This window comes from Etheostoma cragini, chromosome 6 (assembly GCF_013103735.1).
Source record: "Etheostoma cragini isolate CJK2018 chromosome 6, CSU_Ecrag_1.0, whole genome shotgun sequence".
In the NCBI taxonomy this organism is placed as follows: domain Eukaryota; kingdom Metazoa; phylum Chordata; class Actinopteri; order Perciformes; family Percidae; genus Etheostoma; species Etheostoma cragini.
The window spans coordinates 23,186,655-23,209,574 of record NC_048412.1 but is presented as its reverse complement, the minus strand read 5'-3'; the positions used below and the strand labels follow the sequence as shown (position 1 = coordinate 23,209,574).

Here is a 22,920-nt window from a genome sequence, read left to right as displayed (position 1 = left end):
ACCACTTTGCTTTGACTCAAAAGCCAAGAACCACACAAGACTCACAGGAATCTAGAACAGCTTTTATAAATGGAAAACATTCGTTTGTATAGCACCTTTCAACAACACGGTCATTCAAAGTGCTTTATGTAAGATATTAAAAAGTTTTAAGAAAAATATACAGTATAAAAACCTATAACAAGACCAATGATTTCAAATTGAAAATAAAAATAAGTAATTACATAAGTACATACACTATGTCATTTATAACAATGATAACAATGATCAAAGATGTATTTCTTGGAATCTCAAACATGTGAGGCAAGTATACAGCTGAGAAGGGAGGGGGAGGGGATGGGATGAGGAGGGAGGGGCAAGCTAGTCTCATTTTGTTTAAAAATACTTCTAATGTCAACTAAGAGCACTTAGAGAACCTTTAATAGTGTTAAAAGCTGTGTTAATGTGTACACATCAGATGTTTTGAGAACAATTTCTTTGGTTCCATTCCTGTACCTGAAATACTGATATGTGCTTACATTGAAACATTGTGAGAGCCTAAGAGGATTCCCTTTATCCTCTGTACCCCTTTACATTCTGTAAACTGGTTCATGTTTCCTTGTACACACTCTGCTGCTAAAAAAACTGATCTGTTGCTATAACAGAAGCTAAAGGACCTCATGATCTGAGTTTTACATTTTCATGCTTAAAAATAGTTACAATCATGCTAAAACTTGTTTTGAAAACTTGCAATATTCAATTTGACTGATTTGAATAAAAAAAACGTCCACTTCCTCTTGGGTTCCTTGGGCTAGTGCAGGGATGATTTTCAACCATGCATACACTAAATGAAAGCTGGATGTAGAGTCCGACACAGATGCTCCTTTGCTCACTTTCCGGATCCGTGCAGACAGGTGTTCATTCACAGAGTTTCTCTGAGGAGAAAGAATATTCAAAAATCATCATACTCTGTGTTTACATCACTCCAAGTGCTCATACGTTGTTTTAAATGTGTAACACCAATTGAGCCACGGTGAAACATTGTTTTGTGTTTTTGGTTGAAATGACAAAACACATTAGAGTTAAGTTGAATGCCTCACTGTCTGTCTATATCTGTAAATAGAAGGCATGGCTTGGGAGCATAGACTGTATATTATTACCAGTCTATGCTTTTGAGTGGACTCATAGAGTAGCAAAGCAAGTGCATTCTGGGATATATTGTTTTTCATCTACATTAGCCAAAAACACATTTTCCGGCTTTTCTCACCCTAGAAAGCACACATTTCTAAAAATAGTTTACATTTCTACTACATAAGTGACCCAATTTGAAGATATATTCATCTTTCCAACAGTGAAATTTCCCTTAAATTTCACAGAGCAAATATTGCCAGTCGGAAACACATCTATCTATTATTCTGACAACACATGGATGTAGCACACATCTTGTAATTATTTTGCTAACCAAAATGAAACATAATTAATAAAACTGATGAGTTCTTCCCTGGCAAATGCTACACTCTTTCACCAAGTTTCATGAAAATCGAGCCAGTAGTTTGTCCTGTAGTCCTGCGGACGGACAGACAGACGGACAGACAACCCCGAGAGACTCTGCCCTCTGCCTGTATTTTCTCTTTTCTTTTGTGTGGGACGTTTCTGGGCGTCAGCCTTTGGGAACTGGGTGTGTAGCCCCCAGCCAATAACAGCATGTGGGGTGTTGAGGGCTGGACTCTATAAAAATGTGGCGCCAGACCGTTAGCATGCAGCCAAGACGACCCAATATTACCAATTTGATACAAGTTATGCAAACAGCATATTCCGTTTGGATATACAATATTCCGGTATTATTTGGGTTTTGAGGACATTCTTTGGAGATGTGTACAGTACATTAATAATATGCTTCTGTAGTTTGCAACAGTTTACAGCCAGTTGACGGCTTCTCGCCTGTTTACGGCTTACTGTCAGCACTGTGCGTTGCTACACAAACCAATTAGCCAACAGTTTGCAGAAAGGTGCTTCCACACACCTACTTTAAACATAACGAAAGACTTGGAAGTCCAGTAGTTAGTAGGAATATTGTCTTTTTCTAAATTCTTTTAATGCTGGCAAGCAGAGCAGGATCAGGTCACGGCGTGTGCTCTTCTAGTGTCGTTGAGCCGAGGAAGAGGGGACGAGTTTGAATCCATTTACAAACCGCAACAGACAGCTCTCACTCATTTTGCCTTTAATGACCAACATGAACTTTCCTCAGTGAATGCACTAATAAAGGTTATCAATTTGATCATTTATAAAATGCCTATTTTATTGTTTCTAACAAACTCAAAGTCAATGTCTGCTTTATTGTCAATTTCTTCACATGTCAAAACATACAAAGAGATCGAAATTACGTTTCCCTCTATCCCACGGTGGAGACAATAAATTTTTAACCAATTAGGTCCATAGACAAACATAACATTCAAGTAAACAAAATAAAAAGTAAAAATAAGAAGACATATACAATGAGGAAAATAAGAGCAGCAACAGTGCACAATGCAAAAAAATGAAAACATAATACAAAAATATACAGTGTTTCAAATAAATAAATTCAAAAGCTACGTGACTGACTGTCCAACTGTATTTTTGATGAACAGCTATAGTGCATAAAAGGCGTCTGATTTAAAATGTAAGCATTTCTGGTATAAATGGTGCCACTAAATATGCCACTACTATGTTTTTAACAGTTTGTTTGTACCACAACTTACCTTTGGATCCTGAGCTGGTGTCTGACAAAATCTGCAGCAGATCATTCCTGTTTATTTGCTTTAAAACCTTCATGGTCACCTCCACAGACTGCTGGATGTAGGTAGTCCACAGCTGAGTCACCAGGTCAAACATGTCACTGTTCTCCAGTTTGCAGCTTAGGATGCGTTCACGGCCTTCCCCAATGTCACCGTACTCCAGTTGCCATTTGAATTGTTTGAACTCTTGCTGATTCAAATCTTGCAGCATAATCAAAATCCTCTCTCTATCTGTTGTAACTGTGGCTGCCTGATGAATACAAATCGATAAAACAAAGGGATATGATCTTTATAGCTGAAGAGATGCCCTCCAAGCAGCCGTTGTGCAAGAAGCGTCCAATTAAAGTCACAAGCTTGGTTTGAATCATAATTTAAAATATTGGATTTTCAACCTGCTTCTTATTGAATGAAAGCTGTGTTCACACTGATGTGACCTTACTCACCTTCACCATCAGGGCAGATAGATGGGCATCCAGAGAGGGTTTCTCTGAGAACAAAGGAAATATAAAATGTTGTGTGAGTGATTGATCGCTACATCTCCTATAAACATTTTGTGTTAGACTCTCTTGGGTTTTTAGGTCATATTAGCTGCTGTCAATTCCATGTATAACTTGATAAAAGGCAAAAATTTAACTTGTCAGGTTTGAGTACTATTTCCAGTCTGTGTTTGAGTCTCAGCAAAAGATCTTTTGTGAGGGTTTTGAAGATTTCTACAGTGGTTCTGTAGTTCTAGCAACTCCAACAGAGTGATGCGTCTCTGCGTTAATGCCATTGATACCGCAAACAGAAGCTGCTAATATAGATCCACAATTGTCTCTCAGAAGCTCTTGCTTTGACTGATTTGTCCGTGACTTGCTCGTCCTGGTTTTGACCCGAACTGTTCCCCTCACTGCATGTCTGTTTTGGAGTCACTTGGTGCATTAGTGTCTGCTTCTACGGTGAACTAAGACATATTGTTTAACCATAACGTTTACATGAAATGGTAAGACCGAAACCACCAGGCCACAGTTTCAAATGATCAGGTAATATGGATTAAGTTGAATGTAAAACTAAAAATCAAAGGTTGGTTTAAAAGCAGCTTTTCTGTTCTGCTTCATGGTTAGAAAATAGAAAACAACTCACTGTCACTTTGACCATGTCTGGGGGATTGTCCACATGTCTCTTCAACAAAAAATAGATAAATAAACAATGTTCAGTCACAAAAAATGATTAATTTAAGACACTTATATCAATAATAATAAATAGACTTGTGAATTCGGACAAAGACTGACTGCTGATGTGAAGTAAAAAAGCAAAAAAATAACAGCAACTTAGGATCTACGATACTGCTAAGGTACATACTAGGACCCTTATCCAATCTAATTTTCCTTTTATTAATACGTTTATTATTTTTATTAACATTGCAGAATACATTCATTGCAACACATGAAGCTAAAATTTCCATCCGTCATCCCTAAGTCTTCCAGATCCTAAAGTCATCTCTTTGGTTTAAAAAATACAAACAGAGAACACATTTTAAACAATAATTAAATTACAATTGTATGTATTCTAATAGAAAGAATTGCCACGTTGTGACTGCAGTTTCAAAGTGCAATTTTTATAAATATTCATTATATGCAACATCCTACCTTCTGAATCAGCAGAGTTTTGATAGTCAACTGCAATAAAATACAGAAAAAAAAAGATTTATAATATTGTGGTTTCATGTACTGCATTCACAACAAAAGGTTCAATAACAAGACACGTTAGATGACTAAAACAATCGTAGTACATACACTGGGTTCTTATTTTCTTTAATGTAATAATGTTCATTTATATTATATAAGAGTAGGTGCCATTAGTGAGACAAGGTGGAGCCCAAATAAACACCATAGAAATCCTGCTGTTGTAGTATTTTGTTGTGTGTTTTAATTTTTTTAACCAATAACCATAAATTGCCTAGAGCCTCTTTATGGGCTTTGATTCATGGAATGAAGTAAACAGGAAATTCCTCTCATTATCATGTAATCAATGACATGTATACACATAAATAAAATGCAGCCAAACTATTTTTTTATGTAGAGCCGCAAGTCCATATTGAGCATGCATTGGAATTGGACCTAAAAATGTGAAAAAATGTGCTTCTCTCTTACATACGGTACATATATACAGTATATATATATATATATATATATATATGTATGTGTATATATATATATATATATATATATATATATATATATATATATATATATATATATATATATATATATATATGTATATATTTCCTGACATATATCTTTCTTTTATGCATTATGCATAATATTAATAAAAATGCATTACGTTTTCACATGTAGTGAAGGTATTGTTATTTTATTGAGTTTTTGTACATTAACATTATTAAATTCTAGTCTACAGCTCAATTGACATATGTATACAGGTATGAAGGTAATATTGTTTAATAACTGACCTTTTTGAATTTCACAGATCCATACTGGTTCACACTGTGGTGTATCCTTCTTCTTCTTGTTAAGGGGTAAGAGTGTAAGGTGGAAGTTTGTGTCTGGATTCTCAATGAACACTTCATAGAAATTTGGATCTTGGCTATCGTATCGGAGGGTTATTTCCTGTGTACAAAAATCACATGAAAGTGAGAGTAGTTAGACTCAGTATCTTAAGTTTAAACTTAATGGCTTTCAAACCAACTTAATTTATTTGTATGCCCAGACACTGACACTAGTCAGTGCACAATTTTACTTTGAGAACCGCAAGGGTTGTCAAATGATCCTCAGGGTTTTATCTTTTACGGAAACTGATGATTAGCTTTGTGACTTGAATGTAACACTAATACATGAGAGGCACAAACTGGCGCATGGTCTCCCCATCTGTAAATGAGTGAGTTCACTGTTCTGAGCCAACTTGAGTAGGAACAGGTTTGCTAGCCTTTGCTTCAAAAAAGGACCCACGGTTGCATGTAAGTTAACTTGTGTTTGTTTCTTGTGTCTTTGGCACACATCATATTGGTACCATATATGCAGCAATCAGAAAAAATGTAATTACAACACATCGGCGCCTGGTTGCAATTCAAAATCAGTAAACAATTGAATCATGAAATTTCTGATTCCAACTAGATCTCCCACTTGACAAACATAACTGTTGCTATGACCTTACAGTATCTTAAATGTCTGAACCAGTATTCACTATGTACACAGTTTTAACTGCTGACTGATGTTGAAACAGTACCTCCGGGAGAATTTTTGCCACGTTTATGTCTGCTGCGAGTTTGAAACCCTGCTGCATTTTCAGGTACTTGTCTGGGCGTGGCTTTTCAATTCTTTTGTATCCTTTTTCCTCCTTCTTTTTGTCCACTGTCTGGAAAAAAATCAATATAAGCAAAAAGATGCTTCAAGGTTACAGTGACAAACATTGCTATATGTAATTTAAAGTATATTCACGAACAAACAATATGGTTTTAACAATAGAGTATTATGGTCACTGTTGGAAATAAAATAACATGTATGATTTGAAAAGTAGTAACTGAGGAAATGGTTAATATAATAAATCTGACAAAAGATGATCAAAACAAATCCATATCGGCAAAGTGGGAGAACACACATTGCTGTTTTGTTTGACCGTTACTGCCAGTTTAGTTTGAGTCACTTACGTTAAGGAATTAACTATTTATATAAAGTTGTTAATAAGTTAAATTTGTCAGAAAAGATTCTATTGTTTGAGGTAGACTTTTTTCCTCTCAACATACAACAATGTAATTAATTCTCATAATGATTTTATATATTTTTATTCCCTCAAGTACAACTTTTTTACCATAGCAGTAAAACTATTAAAATATTAAAACATTACAATCAGATTTTGCTTTTATTTTATTTTCAAACACTGGCCTTAATACTCAATTGTATGCTTTGGTATGGAATCTCATTATGTTACCCATTTGTGACTAGTAGTAAGTAATTAATAAGATATTCAGTAACCTGTTGAAGACCATGATCATGTGGGATCAGGTAAACATGCAGTCTAAGGAATGATGTGTTGGATATGTAGTATATTAACACTTGACAGTCTATTTTCACAGGCAAGCCCATTTTCATCAGAGTTGCTCTTGGAGAGAAAACGGGTTCAGACAGCTTGACATGGGACGATGTCACCTCAGACACTTTTTCCACAACATCTCCACAGTCATCTATGTGCAGGACTGCGAACTTTCCTGATATTTTAGGGTTGTCATCTGCACAAAATACAAACACAAGTAGTGAGGAGAAAAGGATTGCGTCAGTTTTATTTACACATACTATCAGATAAGTTATTATTTTCTTCATGGCCTCTTACCTATGCAGATCCAGTGCGGCAAGTACACTTCATTTAACTTCCCAGCAATGACTGTGATGTCCATAAGGGAACCTGCAGGCATGTATTGTAGTCTTTCCATCCTCTCCATAATTCCCTCCCAAGAGCAGAACTGGTACTTAAAGCTGACCTTCTCCTTACAGACCCAGCGCAAGCCAGAGACGCTGCATTGAAAGTTTCCTGCTTCAGACTGTAAGCTAAGTCGTAGAAAATAAAATAAGTGAGTTTGTAAATATGCACAAATATACTGCTTAGGGGCACCATGTTATTTTATTTCCACTATGAATGTCAAATTACATTTGTATAACCAGTAACAGCAGAAAGAAAGACTACCTTCTGTGAAATCTCCCCAAAACCAAGCTTGCATGTTTCCAATAATTCCAGTTTGCTGTGACACAGTATTGAGGATGTTGTTTTTTTACCTGTAAGTTGGAGCCTCAGCTGCATCTGGACTGTTTACTTCAGGTTCAAGATCAGTCCAGTCAGGCAGCGGACAATCTTTTATGCCAGGGGTAGAGTCCCTACCCAGAGGGTCCCAGTTCAGTGCCTTTCCAGTGGCTCCCTGGTTCTTTGATAGACATATTATTTGGAAAAGATTTTGTTTACATTTTAAAAATAATTTATTATTGTTGAAGGCCTAAAATAATTTTTACACTCTACATTCAACAAATTAATTTGCTGTCACTGTCAATACTGCTGGCTTAACATTATTGCTTGATCTGTGTTGAAAAAATTAGCAAACAACAAAAAAAGTAATATTTAAAGACATTTCCAGAATAAGCATACCGCATTTTCTGAAAAGTATCCAGCTAGGGATGAGAGAATGAGAGAAATTTCAGAACTGCTGTAGAAAACAGAGCAGATCAAATGTACTTTTAGGAATTGGATCGAATCTCCAAACTCCACTGCTGCTAGTTTTGTGGCAGCTCAGGTAATACTTAGGCGTGGGAAGCCATTCACGGACGGTGAATGAATGAAAGAATTGTTCAATAAATATCAAAGCATCCATTCTTAGACTTAAAACATATCAGAAAACATATGCACCTCTTCACAAAGAACATCAACAAACATCCCAATATTAATGAATGCTCATTTAAAAAACTTATAAGACTGTGTTACCTGTGTGTAAATGTAAGGGTATACCCTGGTGCTACCAACCATAGGGTCCACGATTTCTGAAGGCCCTTGATTGAATATTTCTGAAACAGGTTCCAAATGGAAGGTCAGATTTCATAACTTATTGACAGTGTAACAGGAGATGTGATTAGACGGCATATAGTTTATGCTTCTAATTTAACATTCAAACAAACATATATTAATGGAGTGTGCACATGCAATTTGAATTGAGAAAAAAGCAACATTAAAGTGAAATATTTCAGACCATGCTTAGCATATACAGTTTTGATATTAGAATAATGCTGTGGTATCCACACCTTTAGATCCTGATCTGGTTTCTAACAACCTCTGCACCAGATCTCTCCTGTTCATCTCTATTAAAACCTCCATGGTAACCTCCACAGACCGCTGATTGTAGATCTCCATCATCAGCTCCACCATTTCATCTCTGTCTGCCATCTCCATTCTCTGTCTTGAGAATCTTGGGAGGCCTTTTTTCATTCTGGTGTGCTGCAAGATATGCTTGAATTGCTCGAGCTCCCCGTAACTTAAAGCTTCCAGTGTTTCCGAAAGCTTCTCCTCAAGTGATGTCATGGTTACGTCCTGATGAATTCAAAGTAATCAGAGAGCAGTAATATAAAATCTCCTATGTAGTAATAAAGATGAATTTATTTGGATCAATTTAAACATTTAAGTCATGGGAGTTTGTTACAACTGATATCAAAATTAGGCACATATTGTATGATCGAGCCAGTGACCATTTTATTAAATACTTCTACTTCATGTATTTCTACGAACTATTTATCAGTAATTGTGCTTAAAGGGATACTTAGCATTACATTTGTATCAGTAGAAACCCGGTAGTATTTTCGAATGACCGTGCTTCCCTCTCTCATGTCCCCCTGAGACGAGAGATCTCTGTATTGTGTGTCTGGCATTTTATCACAGACGCAGTGAACTATAAGCATAGACAGTTAAAGAAATGGCCCAACAGATCCTGTTGTTCTAGATAGAGACCAGTGAAGGAAAATAGAAGCACTTTTCCGGTGATGGCTGGGCGTTACTGCGCAGCCTCCAAATGAGCTTGACGATGTAGTTGTGACGTGGGCAAAGTGTCTGAAAGTTGTAAGTCTTCTGGTAGATGTGCCAAGAAAAATCTCAATCATTCCCAATCAGCAGAGACGGAGAGTGTAGGTATATGTTAGGAGATAACATAGGCACAGGCTAATTACTGCTAACATGCTAGTTAACGTTAGTAATTAAACTTAAACAGCTGATGTAAGTATTTATTTTTTATTTATTAATTTATTTGACAGGGACAGTGTACATTAATTAACATTGCTGTAAATGCACCAGAATTAGCCAAAAGGCTATTTTTCATCCGTTGTCCCTGGACAGATCTTAAAATTGTCACCCTGCAGCCATCTTGAATAAAAGAATAAAAACTGTCTGCGAGGTTTTCCTGGCAAAAAGGTGATTTGTCAACTATGCAATAGTAGTTGTGTGGTTATGACACACTTATCGTTAGCCTATTTTTACAAAAACGTGTACCGACAGCTCTCCTTCCTCGCAAGCATGAGTTCCACCAATCAGAGGCATCACTGTAGGATTGTGGGATTGTTCAGGAGGTTGGGTAATGAAGTATTTATCCACGAAATCGTGAATAAAAGACATTTATCTCAAAACAAGGTTGGTGCTCCATGAACTTTTGGCATCTATATACTGTAAGCATATACAATTGCTTAGTAATGTGGTAGCTGGTTTTAAGTCTACCATCTACGGTTACGATTTTATAGTTTATACTCCAATTGTCAATGGAGATACTGCATTGTATTTTTACTTCCAGAACTGCTGTGGACAGGACTGTTAAGCATTATGTCTGTAAAGGGTAGGTGTGGCTTGGGAGTGGACTCTTTGAGCAGCAAAGCAAGTGCATTCTGGGATCTTTTTGGCTTTTCTCTGCCTAGAAGGCACCAATTTTTGACAAACTTTCCCATTTCTACTACATAAGTGACCCAATTTAAAGATATATTCATCCTTCCAACAATTAAATATCCCTTTATTTGACTGTTTCTAATTCTCTCTGACTCTGTTCCACCAAAAGCTGCAACGAGCCTGGTTTGGGGGGTTTGCTTTTCTGTTTCCTGTATTATTTTGTAACGTAACACTCCTTATGTGTCATGTCTTGTTTTATAACCTGTCTTAGCATTTTCATGCCTGTTTATTTACACACCTGTGTTCATGCATTATTCCCTCATTCCCATCCCCTGAGTTCATCTGCCCATCTCTACAGCAGGACTTTATCCCCTTGTCGGATTAGTTTGTATTTGTGCTTGTGAGTCATGACTTTTAGTTCAGTCTTTGTTGGATCCTTGGGTTTGTTATGCTGAGACCATTTTTGCCTTGCCTGACCTAAAGCTGTCTTCAAATTCTTGTAGTGTACAGTCTACTGTTCGACTCAACAGTGACAGAGCCACCTGATCACATGTTCTCATTGCTTCTACAGCAGATGTAATGCTTCTGGTTAAAGAAAAACAGTTTCCATCTCTTTACTGTCAACATGAGGATAATTTTAAATCCGTAACAATTAAATGAAAGCCGTGTAGTGTAAAGTCTGCCTGATGTAATATTACTCACTTGGTGGAGATGTTTAGACTTATGTGTGTCTGAGGAGAAAAAAAACAGAAATGGATTCATTACAGATTCAAAATTACAACTGTAAACAACATTAGTTAGATATTGTTGCTTTCATATAAAACATATAAAAGAAGATTAATTACAAGTCTTACACGAAAATAAATCACAGAGAGAGAGAGAGAGAGAGAGAGAGAGAGAGAGAGAGAGTGGTTAGACACCTTATCAGCAAAACCCATGAAGTACAAAGGATTTTAATACAAACACCTGCAGCAAGTATATGATTGTGTAATTTGGCAGTTATGTATTCTTTATCTTACCTTGGAGTCCTAAGCTCAACCTTTGCACCAGATCTCTTCTGTTCATCTTTTCTAAAACCTCCCTGGTCACCTCCACAGACCGCTGACCGTAGATCTCTACCATCAGCTCCACCATTTCATCTCTGCCTGCCATCTTCATTCTCTGTCTTGAGAATCTTGAGAAACCTTTCTCCTTTCTGGTGTGCAGCACGCAATGCTTGAATTGCTCGAGCTCCCCGTAACTTAAGTCTTCTAGCGTTTCCCAAAGCTTCTCCTCAAGTGATGTCATGGTTACGTCCTGATGGATTCAAAGTAATCAGAGAGCATTAATGTAACTTTTCCTCTGCAGTTATGAAACATTCATTTTTGCACTGGTGTAAGCATTTAAGTCATAGTTTTGTAAAAAAAATATTAACCATAATAGGCAATGTCCATTTGGTGAAATGTGATTTTAAGATGACTATGAAAACAAAATAATATTTGTGCTTTCATTTCTGTGGCAACATCACAGCACCACAAGATTCATCTAATTTAATACTTTGAACTGGTTTTCACTAAATTGTGCTTCTTTGACTGTCTTTAAAGGAGCATCCCGGTCGATTTCAACATTTAGCTCTGTTGATGGAAATGTGGAGTGCTGTCAGTAGCAAGAAAAACAAAACCAATTGGTGCTGCCAACACTTTGTTATCCTCCTGCTAGAGTTAGCACCCAATAGGCTCAAACAGGGCAAGTTCAAGTTTACATGTTCAAAATGTCATTACCAGAGCCTAACCATGTGCATGATTCCTTCTGCGGGATCACAGTGAATCTGACTGTAGTAGATGTGACAGAAAGGCATAAAAGTTGTGTTAATCCATACCTGTGTATTTCCTGTTTTCCGTTGAAGACCACACTAGTCGATTGTCAAACTCAATCCGATATTCCAAAATATATTTTTTCCACAATTTTTTTTTTTTCCATCGTTATGTCCTTAGCAATGACTGTGTAGAAACAGGCTGTAACCTGGCACCACAGTGGAGCCAGAAGAGCAGAGCTGCCGACTGCGGCAGGTCAAAAGTTCAAGAGCCCACTGTTGCTTAATTACCTATACACATGCCCATAGCTCTTGAACTCTTGAACTGCAGCGCTCCTGGCAGGAGCTGTGGTGTCAGGTTACAGCCTGTTTCTACATAGTCATTTCTAAACAGGAAATGAACAGAGGTATGGATTAACACAACTTTTATGCCTTGCTGTCACATCTACTACAGTCAGATTCCCTGTGATCCCTCAGAAGGAATCACCACACATGGGTAGGCTTTGGGAACGACATTTTGGTCATGTAAAACTTGCCCTGTTTAAGCCTGTTGGGTGCTAACTCTAGCAGGGGAATAACACGGTTTAGGCAGCACCAATTGTTTTTGTTTTTCTGTCTACTGACAGCACCCCAAATTTTTAAACAATAGAGCCACACGTTGAAATCGACCGGAATTCTCCTTTAACTCTCTGAATCTGTGAAAGCAGGAATGAGCCATCTGATCACATGTTTTCATCACCTCTACAACTGATTTGATGTTTCTGGTTTAAAAGATTTTGTAAGAGCCATTATGGTTTATGTATGTTTTGAACCTCCCGCCACTTGGGGCGGTAGTTCACACTCAATTAGCCATGGTTTCACTCAGGTATTACTGATGCTGCAGAAGCAATACCTGAGTGAAGATTCCTGATTGTGCGCGGTAAATGAATATTAGCTTTTTGTTTGTCTATAAGTGGGAACTAAACTAATAACAGAAAAGTCTGTTGAACGCAAAGAAAGAAATTGTGTTGTTACTAAAAACAGTACATTTGGTCATCTATTACATGCGTCTAAAACAAACAGGCTATCAATCAACAACCGTGGACGCTGTTCTTTTGAGAGGCAATATCTTCAACACTTTCTCCCCTCTTATCTTTCAACATGAGGATCATTTTAAAACTGTAACAATTCAATGAAAGCTCTGTTGTTTAAAGTGTGTCTGATGCAACATTACTTACTTTGAGGAGCAGTTTAGACTGATGTGTCTCTGAGTAGAGAGAAAACATATGAAAGAAGAAAAAAGTTAAAATCACTGCAATACCATCACGAGCGTTTCACATGTGTGCATCTCTGTGTTTAGTCCATCGTGGTAGCACTTTTTTGGACTGCTTACAGCCGCAATACCTAGTTTACCCACGGGTACCAATAAACAGTAATACATGTGGTGTTCTTACATCGCTGCTTGCCCCCCCATCAACGTTTGAACTCAGTTTCACTCAAAATTCTATTTATTAGACATTTATGAGAACCAGGTTTGTGATTTGGGTTACTTTTTAACTTCTTTTTCTTCTTACCTGAGCTGATGAAACCTGGCTTCTCTATCACGGCGACTTGGCTTTCAATAGACCTGTCCGAGAAGATAATGCTAACTTGATCAATGACTTCCTTTAAATCACTTCTTAAAACACACACCTTTTTATAGACTTGCTTTTATGTGATGTTGTCTCATTATCTTTTTCCCTATCCTCCTGTTGATTTCATTGTTGTGTATTTGTATAGGTATTAATTTGATATGTAAATACTACATTGGTGTATTGTTTTGTATTTGCTTTTATTTCTGCTGTCAAAAAACATTGTAAAGTATTGTTTTTAAAGGTGCTATGCAAATAAAATTATTATTATTATTATTATTGTTATTATTATTATTATTATTATATAATAACCTTTTCCTTAAAATCTCCTCCTTGGTTTCAGCCAACTCCTGCGTTTCCAATGCTGCTGCCTGAAAAATTCAAAGAATACGAGTTATGTTTTTTATACATGATTCCTGAAGAGAATTACACACTAATATACATGTTTTATTGTGTATGTTTACCTCATTTTCTGAGTGTACCTTCGATGATGATGAAAGATAAAAAATATATCTTGAAGTTGCACTTTCATATGTCTCTGTGTGGTTTTGCATATTTAAAGCTATTATATACTTGTACTTACTACTTGTTGTCTGGAGTTTGCACCGTTAGGGTTGGAAGCACTTAAATGGAAGTCACTTTGAATAAAAGCGTCAGCTAAATGACATGTAATGTAATGTAATCCAACATAACATATTCTTGTGTCTGTAACATTGGCTTTTTTACTCTACTTCACATTCAACATTTAATTTTCATGGACATTTTCTCATCTCAACTTCAGTATCCATCCATTTTCATCCGCTTATCCATCCAGCATGGGACCCCAAACTTCCCTTTCCTGAGCCACATGTGCCACCTCCGACTGGGGGATCCCGAGGTGTTTCCAGGCCAGGTTGAAGATATAATCCCTCCACCTAGTCCGGGGTCTTCCCCGAGGCCCAGGTGGACGTGCCTGGAACACCTCCTTAGGGAGGGGCCCAGGAGGCATCCTTACCAGATGCCCCAACCACCTAAACTGGCTCCTTTCAACGAGAAGGAGCAGCGGCTCTACCTTGAGCGCCTCTCGGATGATTGAGCTTCTCACCCTATCTCTAAGTGAGATGCCGGTCACCCTCATGAGGAAACCAATTTCGGCCAATTTTACCCTGGATCTCATTTATTACGGTCATGACCCAACCTTCATGACCATAGCTGAGGGTAGGAACTAACACTGACCGGTAGTTTGAGAGCTTTGCCTTCTGGTTCAGCTCGGTGCGATAAATGGAATGTAATACCGCACCCGCTGCTACGGTTCTCCGACCAATCTCCCCTTCCATAGTCCCCTCACTCGAGAACAAGACCGCAAGTTATTTAAACTCCTTCTCTTGGGTTAAGGACTCATTCCCTACCTGAAAAAGGCACTTCATTGGTTTTCTGTTGAGAACCATGGCCTCAGATTTAGAGTTGCTGATCCTCATCCCAGCCGCTTCACACGCGGCTGCGAACCGATCCTGTGAGTGCTGAAGGTCACAGGCCAATGATGCCATCAGGACCACATCATCTGCAAAGAGCAGCGATGAGATCCTGAGCCAACCGAACTGCAACCCCTCCCCACCTGGAACGAGTCCGACTTACTGCCGAGAACCCGGACACAGCTCTCGCTTTGGTCATACAGAGATTGGCTGGCCCTGAGAAGGGACCCCCTCACCCCATACTCCCACCGCACCTCCCACAGTATCTCCCGGGGGACCTGGTCATACGCCTTCTCCAGACAAACAAAACACATGTAGACTGGTTGGGCATACTCCCAGGCTCCCTCCAGCTCCCCGCCACAGCTTAAGCAATGTAAACTTTAAACATTGTCCACTCAGGTTCAATGACCCCAGCCTCCACGGGGATGCACGAAAAGCTCCGCCAGAGGTGTGAGTTGAAAGTCCTTCAGACAGAGGCCTCTTCCAGACTTCCCAATTTACCCGCACTACCCGTTTGGGCTTACCAGGTCTGTCCATAGTCTTCCCCCACCCCCTGATCCAACTAACCACCAGATGGTGATCAGTTGACAGCTCCGCCCCTCTCTTCACCCGAGTGTCAAAAACATATGGCCTCAGATCAGATGAAACGATTATAAAATCGATCATTGACCTTTGGCCTAGGGTGCTCTGGTACCACGTACAGTACACTCCACATAAGAATCCCTATATTTGAACATGGTGTTTGTTACGGACAATCCACGACTAGCACAGAAGTCCAACAACAGACAACCACTCTGGTTTAAATCAGGAAGGCCGTTCCTCCCAATCACGCCTCTCCAAGTATCTTCATCATTGCCCACGTGTGCGTTGAACTTCAGTAGTGGAGCAATTATTCTATCATAGCAACAGTGGTGGATAACATTATTTTTAATGTCCAATGGATCACGTACTAACAGTTTTTACAAACTGCTTGCTTAAATATACATATCTTAATTTATACATGTACACTTATTATGATTTAATTTGATGATCATTTTACAACTAATAATTGGTCTATAAAAAGTCAGAAATACCCATCCCAATTTCCTTAAGTCCAAGGTGACGTCTTCTAATGTCTTGGTTTGGCTGGTTATCAGCCCAAAACCCAAAGATGTTTAGTTTACAATGATACAAAAGAGAGCAAAGCAGAAGACCCTAACAGTATTTAGCATTTGTGCAAGAAGATGCACAAATGCAAAAAAAGGTGCTTTAACGATTAATCAATAATTAAAACAGTTAGGGTTTATTGTCTGTTGATCAGCTAATTATTTATATTTGTTTCAGCTTTAGTTACAAGACAGACAGGTGTAACATTCTCACCCTAAGAATCCGTGCAGGCCCATGTTTATCTACGGACTGGTTCTCTGAGAAAATAGGAAATATAAAGGATTGATTTAACATCAGGCTTAATAATCCGACACTGTCAGACTATAACTATTATAATGTAAAGGATTAATTGCAAAATTTACATAATGTCTACTTAATATCAAAAAAATCGGTTACACCTGATGAATCTAAGCAAGTAAGACTACTTACTATTAAATAATGTTACACTAAAATGTAGATTTAAATAACTACAGGGCTTTGAGGAAACGTTATTCTTAATTGAAGGAATAATATTTATTGTTTATTAATATTGTAACTTTTATATTTTGTTATAGGGCACATACCTTTCTCTATGGTACTCACACCCAATGCCTCCGCTGACAATCCTGTAGCTGCAACACATTAAATGACAACTGTAATTGTAATAATAGATTTGTCCTGAATATAATACTGAATCCTGAGACTAAAATGGATTATTTATAAAATGTAGGAATTATTGGTTATTTTTCAGAACAACATATAACTAAATATTCCTCAAAGTCAGACATTCGAACCCCATACCCCTGGCCAGTTTCCAGTTTAACCATTTTTAAGTAGTACAAATTCAGTTTCAGCTGTGTGGACTGAAGGCAGAAGGAAGTCATGGTTACAGAGATCACAGAGGGAGTCATTGAGAAAACACTAATAATCTACCTCACACAATGTCTATCTGACTCCTTAGTAGAGCGTAGTATCCATCATATCAAAGCTTTACAAATTTCAACATACAACATAAGACTGATATTAATGAACTCAAATTGCACAAATTCAGTGGAACATGTGGCCCAATAAAAATGTTTAGAGACTTTTAAAAACACATTAATAAAAAAAAGGACCAAAGTCAGTAGATTCATTAACCCTCAGAACAGCTTTACTTTAAATCCGAAATCCAAAACAAATCTCTGAAGTAATCTTTGTCTAAGTTCATAGTCTAAGTCTAAGTTTTATTTTTATTCTTTTTTAGCTCACCAGTAAAATCAATTTGTTTAATTAGACGCTTCAAAAATTAAATATTAATTTTACAAAGTGGGAGAGACATTCTATTATTTTCAAGATAAAGGACAACTAACTCTCTGAAGCTTACATTGTTAAGATTTTGTTGAGACAGTTTGAGAGGTGTTGATTCAACCCTTTGGTATGTTGTCATGGCCCCCTACATGGTGGTGTTGCATTGCTTTATGCAATAAGCTGCTGATTCACTAACCATATATATTTATTCATGATGTATTAATGGGACAGTTGTCTTTTATATCTTACCTTTGGTTTCTAAGATGGTCTCTGATAGCCTCTGCACCAGATCAGTCCTGTTCATCTCAGTTAAAACCTCCTTGGCTAACTCCACCACTGGTTCGTCTGCTATAGTCCAAAGCAGTCGTCTCCATGAGATGTCTGGATCGCTCCTCAGCAAAACTCTGGAGTGCAGCAACTGGATGAAGTTATCTAGCTCCTTGGAACTCAAACCATTGAGTGTTTCCAAAAGCAGCTCAATAAAAGCACTCTTTGTTGCCACCTGGAAAGTACATGTTCATAGAGAAAATTTCCAATTATTTCCACTGTGCAAGTGAAGGTGGCATCTCAGTTTTGGTTCTGCTTCATATGATATATTTTAAACCTGAATCTTATTGAATAAAAACTGTCCTCTGCATGGTCAGACAGATATGACATTGCTCACTTTGTGGATCAGTGCAGATGGGTATTCATCCACAGAGTGCTTTTCTGTGGAGAAATAAAAACAATGTGTGTAATGCATGTGGCTTTACTGTTTAAAAAAATAAATAAAAATACACATTATACAAAAGTGGCAAGGCATAATTATATTTTGCTTTCCAAAAACATTTTTTAATTTCATGTTAGTCATTAAATATATTTTGTACACCAAATGATGACTTTTATTATGTCTTTTTTTCTGTGTTTTTAAGTAATTATAAATCAATATTGATGATGTGAAGAGAACAAGATAAACGTATGAGAGATTTTTTGTCTTACTTTTGGGTTTTGAGCTGATGTCTGACAACTTCTCCACCAGATCAGTCCTCTTAATAGTCTTTAAAACTTTCTTGGTCTTCTCCACAGACTGTTGGCCGTAGTTCTCCACCATTGAAAACACTATGTTCTGCCTCTCTAGGTTCTTCAAAATCCATTGGGTGTCTAAGAAATGTCTGTTAAAGTCAGTTTGACAAATAAGAACACTCTTGAACTTATGGAGCTCTTTATCTTTTAACTCTTTCAGTGTTTCCAAAAGCAGCTCTATAACAGACGTCATCGTTTCCACCTGGTAAATTCAGAGGAAATGTTAGTTGGGCAAAAGTGCACAAGGTGATGATGTCATTATTAAAATTTATCCAACATATCTTATCTACCTTATGTTTATTTGTGTCTACTTCTTGAGTAACATCAATTTGATTAACTTTAATCCTATGTATTTTATTTTCTAAGTATTTTATTTTTATAAACAGGATTGTGACAATAATTTTACATCCTGGGTGTATCTTTTATAGAGACTACTACTACACAAACTGCAATGTGCCTCTGATTTTACAACAGAGTTGCTGTTTAACCAATTACACATTTTCTATATACTGTATATAGCACATATTCAATATCAAATATCATAAGAAACACACCAAGTATTTATTTTATTATTCCGGCCTGAGCTCAGACAGCGGCAAAGGGCCTATTGAAACTGAATATTATTCCCCTGGAGGTCAATATAACAAAAAATATTAATATTTTTGGCAAATAAAATCATGCTTAAGACCTCATATGTTCATTATGTGGCTTAATCAGTTTATTCATGTGTGCAAACGAATATTTATATTTGATTTGTATCATCAAAAATAATTTCATTATAAAGATTATTTTCAGTCTTCATCTACTAAATAAAAGTGTGTAAAGACAGAGTGATGTGACATTACTCACTCTCTGAGTCAATAAAGGCCCCTGTTTCTCTGAAGAGAAAAGAAAAAGAAAAACACCTCTTAGTAATGTATTCTTAATATTTAAATTACAAAAGATTTAATCCCAAAGTGACCCTTAAACCAACATAACAGTAAGATAATAATAATGAATTAATAACAGTTTTGTTTTTGCAATATGCACAAGATATGATCAAACATGTTTTAGCCCAGCTGATATACATTCTTATTTTGACATAGTACAACACATAATTTTACATATTGTATGTCTGTTTTCTTTGCCTTACCTTTGGTTCCTGAGCTGATGTCTGATAATCTCTGCACCAGATCAGTCCTGTTCATTCTCTTTAAAACCTTTTTGGTCAACTCCACACACTCATGGCTGTATGTCTCCACCATCAGCTCCACTATGACCTTTGTATTCGCCATTTCCAGTAGACCCCTTTGTGAGAGTGGGAAACCGTTCTCTAATTCAAAGAGCGAGTTGAATGTGTGGAGCTCCTCTGAACTCAAATCATTCAATGTTTCAAAAAGAATCTTCTTAGCTGTCATTGTTTCTACCTGGAAGATTAAGAGGGCATACAGTATGATATAGGATATGCAGGATAGGATGTATATTTGTATGATCTACTACTATGATTTGAAACTGACATTTACTTTTCATTATTCCAGAGTTATTGACATGTGGCTCTTCTCGTTTTTATTAACTAAAATGAACCCACTGTTATTGAATAGTATTAAAAAATGATAAATATTATATTATAAACAATTATTTGTTCTGTTAAGGAAAACCTTGAATTTTGCAATACAGGGCATGGGTCAATGGATGATTTTAAATGATGTGACTCATACACTATGGCTTTCACAGTCACCCAATTTCAACTTAGTGGGACATCTATGTATGGAAGAATTTGATTTAAAGATTTTTTGGGCCATTTAGGACTTTATTGACAGGACAGCTGAAGAAATGAAAGGGAAGAGAGACGGGAAATGAAATACATCAAAGGCCCGCAAGTCAGAGTGGAAACAGGAGCCCGCTGCGTCAAGGAGTAAACCTCTATATATGGGCTCCCTGTATGGGAGAGTTTGGGCTAAAATGTTGCACAGCACTCTTCATCACCGTCATTAAAGCACCAAACAATGCAAGTTCATTTAGGGTGTGTCTCTCCAGCAGTCCTCAGCTTTGAAGTAGGGCTTGAAAGAATTTAGTTCTGTGCCAGGAAATCAAGTTTATTAGTCTACACTGTCACATCGTCATGTCAACACAAGGGCTGAGATTTGGACAGGCAATACAAATATTATGCATGAAAATGATAAAATAATATAAAATTAGACTAATGCAGATACATAAACCTAAAATGATCACTCAGTTTTGTTGTTGCAGCCATACAAGACAAGCTATCGTTGGATAGCATGCCTTGTCGAATTTGTCTCCTTGTAATTTCTCTGTCATTAATCAGTAAGATCTATTAGTTTCTAAAAAACATTTTTTTATATTTTAGTTAAATACACTATTTCCATGTGGCACTAGTGCTTCCTTACAGCTCCCAAGCTCCATCAGAAGAAGCAAATGTGATGATTTATTGGCACAGCAACATCTGTATGAAAAATACTTCTCCCTAATTGGAGCAGTAGTGGTTTGAGAAGTTTCTAGTTTTTGGTTTGACTCTTGGTTTGAATCCATTGTAACTTATCACGACAGCTGCTGTCCTGCACCAAGGAACAAGCTAATAACTTTTCAGAGCTACGGTTTACAGGAGACAAGTAAATATCACTTTTAAGCAGAGGATTCCTTTGAAGATTTTAGAAACTTCTCCCAAAGTTTGACAACATATTACAAACTTTATATCATATTCGATTAAAATATGATTATCAATTGTATTCACCAATGCAGTCTTAAAAACAGTATATAAGAGGCACAAGGATTTACTCACTGGCACTTCGGTCTTGAGGTCATTCATTAGATATGGCTCATGTTTATTCAGGATTTTGTAGAACATCTCTTTTCCTTGAACTCCACTGGCTTTCAAAGGCCCACTGAAGAGCTCCCTCATCTTCTCCTTAGAGGTAGGCAGAGCGCTGATTTTATCATAACTGTCTTTTTGGATGACATTTTCACAAAGTAGCTCATCCAAAATGGCTGGAATGTTGCTCACTTTCTCGATCAGCTTGATTCTATGTTCATCCACAAAATGTTTTTCTGAGGAAAGAGGGAAAACATCATGAAGCCAACTAAATACATTTATTTTGAAAAAAAGGTTTCGTTACAAGATTCTATACAACTTCTGCTTGCCATAGGCTATTCAAAGTGCAGATGACTGAAATGTATCAAAAACAAAAAAAACAGACAATTCATGACTTGGATTTTCTGATAAAAGTAATGAGATTCTGCAAAAACGCATTCTGCCTGCTGCACAATGTTAAGCAAAGAGACTTTAATCCTATTTCTCAAGGTGCACTTAACCAAGCAATGCAACCAAAACTTATCTGTTTCTTTCTTGAATCTGTATACTCTATTTAGATTAGAACAAGATAGGTCGTAATACAGCCAGTTTTCAAAGTCAGATTCTAGGTTTCCACACAATCTGATAAGATGCACTCACCGTCTGCCATGGTATTTACACCAACTTTGCCCCAACAGAGGGTCTCACAGCTAAAACAAAATTAAAGTAAAATTTAATATGATTAATGATAGATTCAGTGTCTATTTGACTAGTGTTTAAGCATACTACGGGTTTTTCCATACGCAAAGCAAACATGCTTTCTTTTATGGTAAAAAACATACACCGTTAATACAGTCCATGGTAAAAACAGATGAGTTGGGTAGGCCTACACTTTTTTCCTCAAATGCTCTTTCTACTACTTCTACTAGGCCTATGTGTGCAACTTCATTTTCATCAAAATCATTAGATAATTTATATTTTGTGATAATAATGTGAATTTATTTACGAGGTATTGTCAAGTAACTGTCAAGTGTACAAAGTAAAGTATCGTCTTCCTGGTTGTGTGTCTGTGATACAAACAGTAACCTCTATCGTAAAGTGGTCTTTGGCGGTTCATTCTAGTTCCTAATTTTTAGCTGGCTTGTCAACGAACTTCAGAAATACCTGTGGCACAAATAGGCGTATTACTGACGTTAGAAAGGTATTCACACAGTAGTTACTGTACTATTAGCTTGGCTAGTAAACATGTGTTTATTAACTACAAATAACACCACTACTACTACTATTACTACTAACACAATACAGCTTGACAGGAATTTAAAACTATGAAAGTGAGAATAAGGTTGAGGAAAAAAAATGTCGTTTTACAAACCGCTTTGAAACACAATGTCGCTTCAGCTGTCATAAGTGAAGTCCGTCCAAACTTTGTCGTTTAGGTGATATAATGGAAATTGTCACTGCCCACAGAGTGCAGATTTGAGTCACGCATGCTCAGATGTAAATGGTTTACGTTTATGATAGTTGTAACTCTTCTGGTAGCTGTGCCATGCGTGGTTATGACGCAACCATTAGCCTTTTTTTTAAAACGTCTGCTACGGAGCCATTTCTTTAGAAATAAACAACGCACAAATAGAGTCTTGAAACGCTTCAGATGTAAAGTTAT

The 22,920-nt window shown here is 37.1% G+C and overlaps 1 protein-coding gene across 1 annotated transcript; it reads right to left on the bottom strand.

Moving 5' to 3' along the window:
• Positions 1 to 791: 791 nt before the first annotated feature.
• Positions 792 to 22,727, bottom strand: pycard (PYD and CARD domain containing). Its single transcript, XM_034874385.1, has 27 exons — positions 22,630 to 22,727; positions 21,918 to 21,967; positions 21,249 to 21,514; positions 19,602 to 19,875; positions 19,319 to 19,347; positions 18,386 to 18,671; positions 18,072 to 18,115; positions 17,657 to 17,909; positions 16,705 to 16,752; positions 16,355 to 16,398; positions 13,857 to 13,915; positions 13,503 to 13,540; positions 13,152 to 13,180; positions 11,162 to 11,438; positions 10,845 to 10,873; positions 8,525 to 8,810; positions 8,211 to 8,290; positions 7,514 to 7,659; positions 7,074 to 7,288; positions 6,719 to 6,972; positions 5,973 to 6,101; positions 5,200 to 5,356; positions 4,379 to 4,408; positions 3,873 to 3,911; positions 3,194 to 3,237; positions 2,715 to 3,000; positions 792 to 911 (listed from the first exon to the last, which is right to left on the bottom strand). The coding sequence occupies exons 2-27, from the start codon at positions 21,925 to 21,927 to the stop codon at positions 895 to 897; spliced, it is 3,369 nt and encodes a 1,122-aa protein (XP_034730276.1). The 5' UTR covers positions 21,928 to 21,967; positions 22,630 to 22,727; the 3' UTR covers positions 792 to 894.
• Positions 22,728 to 22,920: the final 193 nt, after the last annotated feature.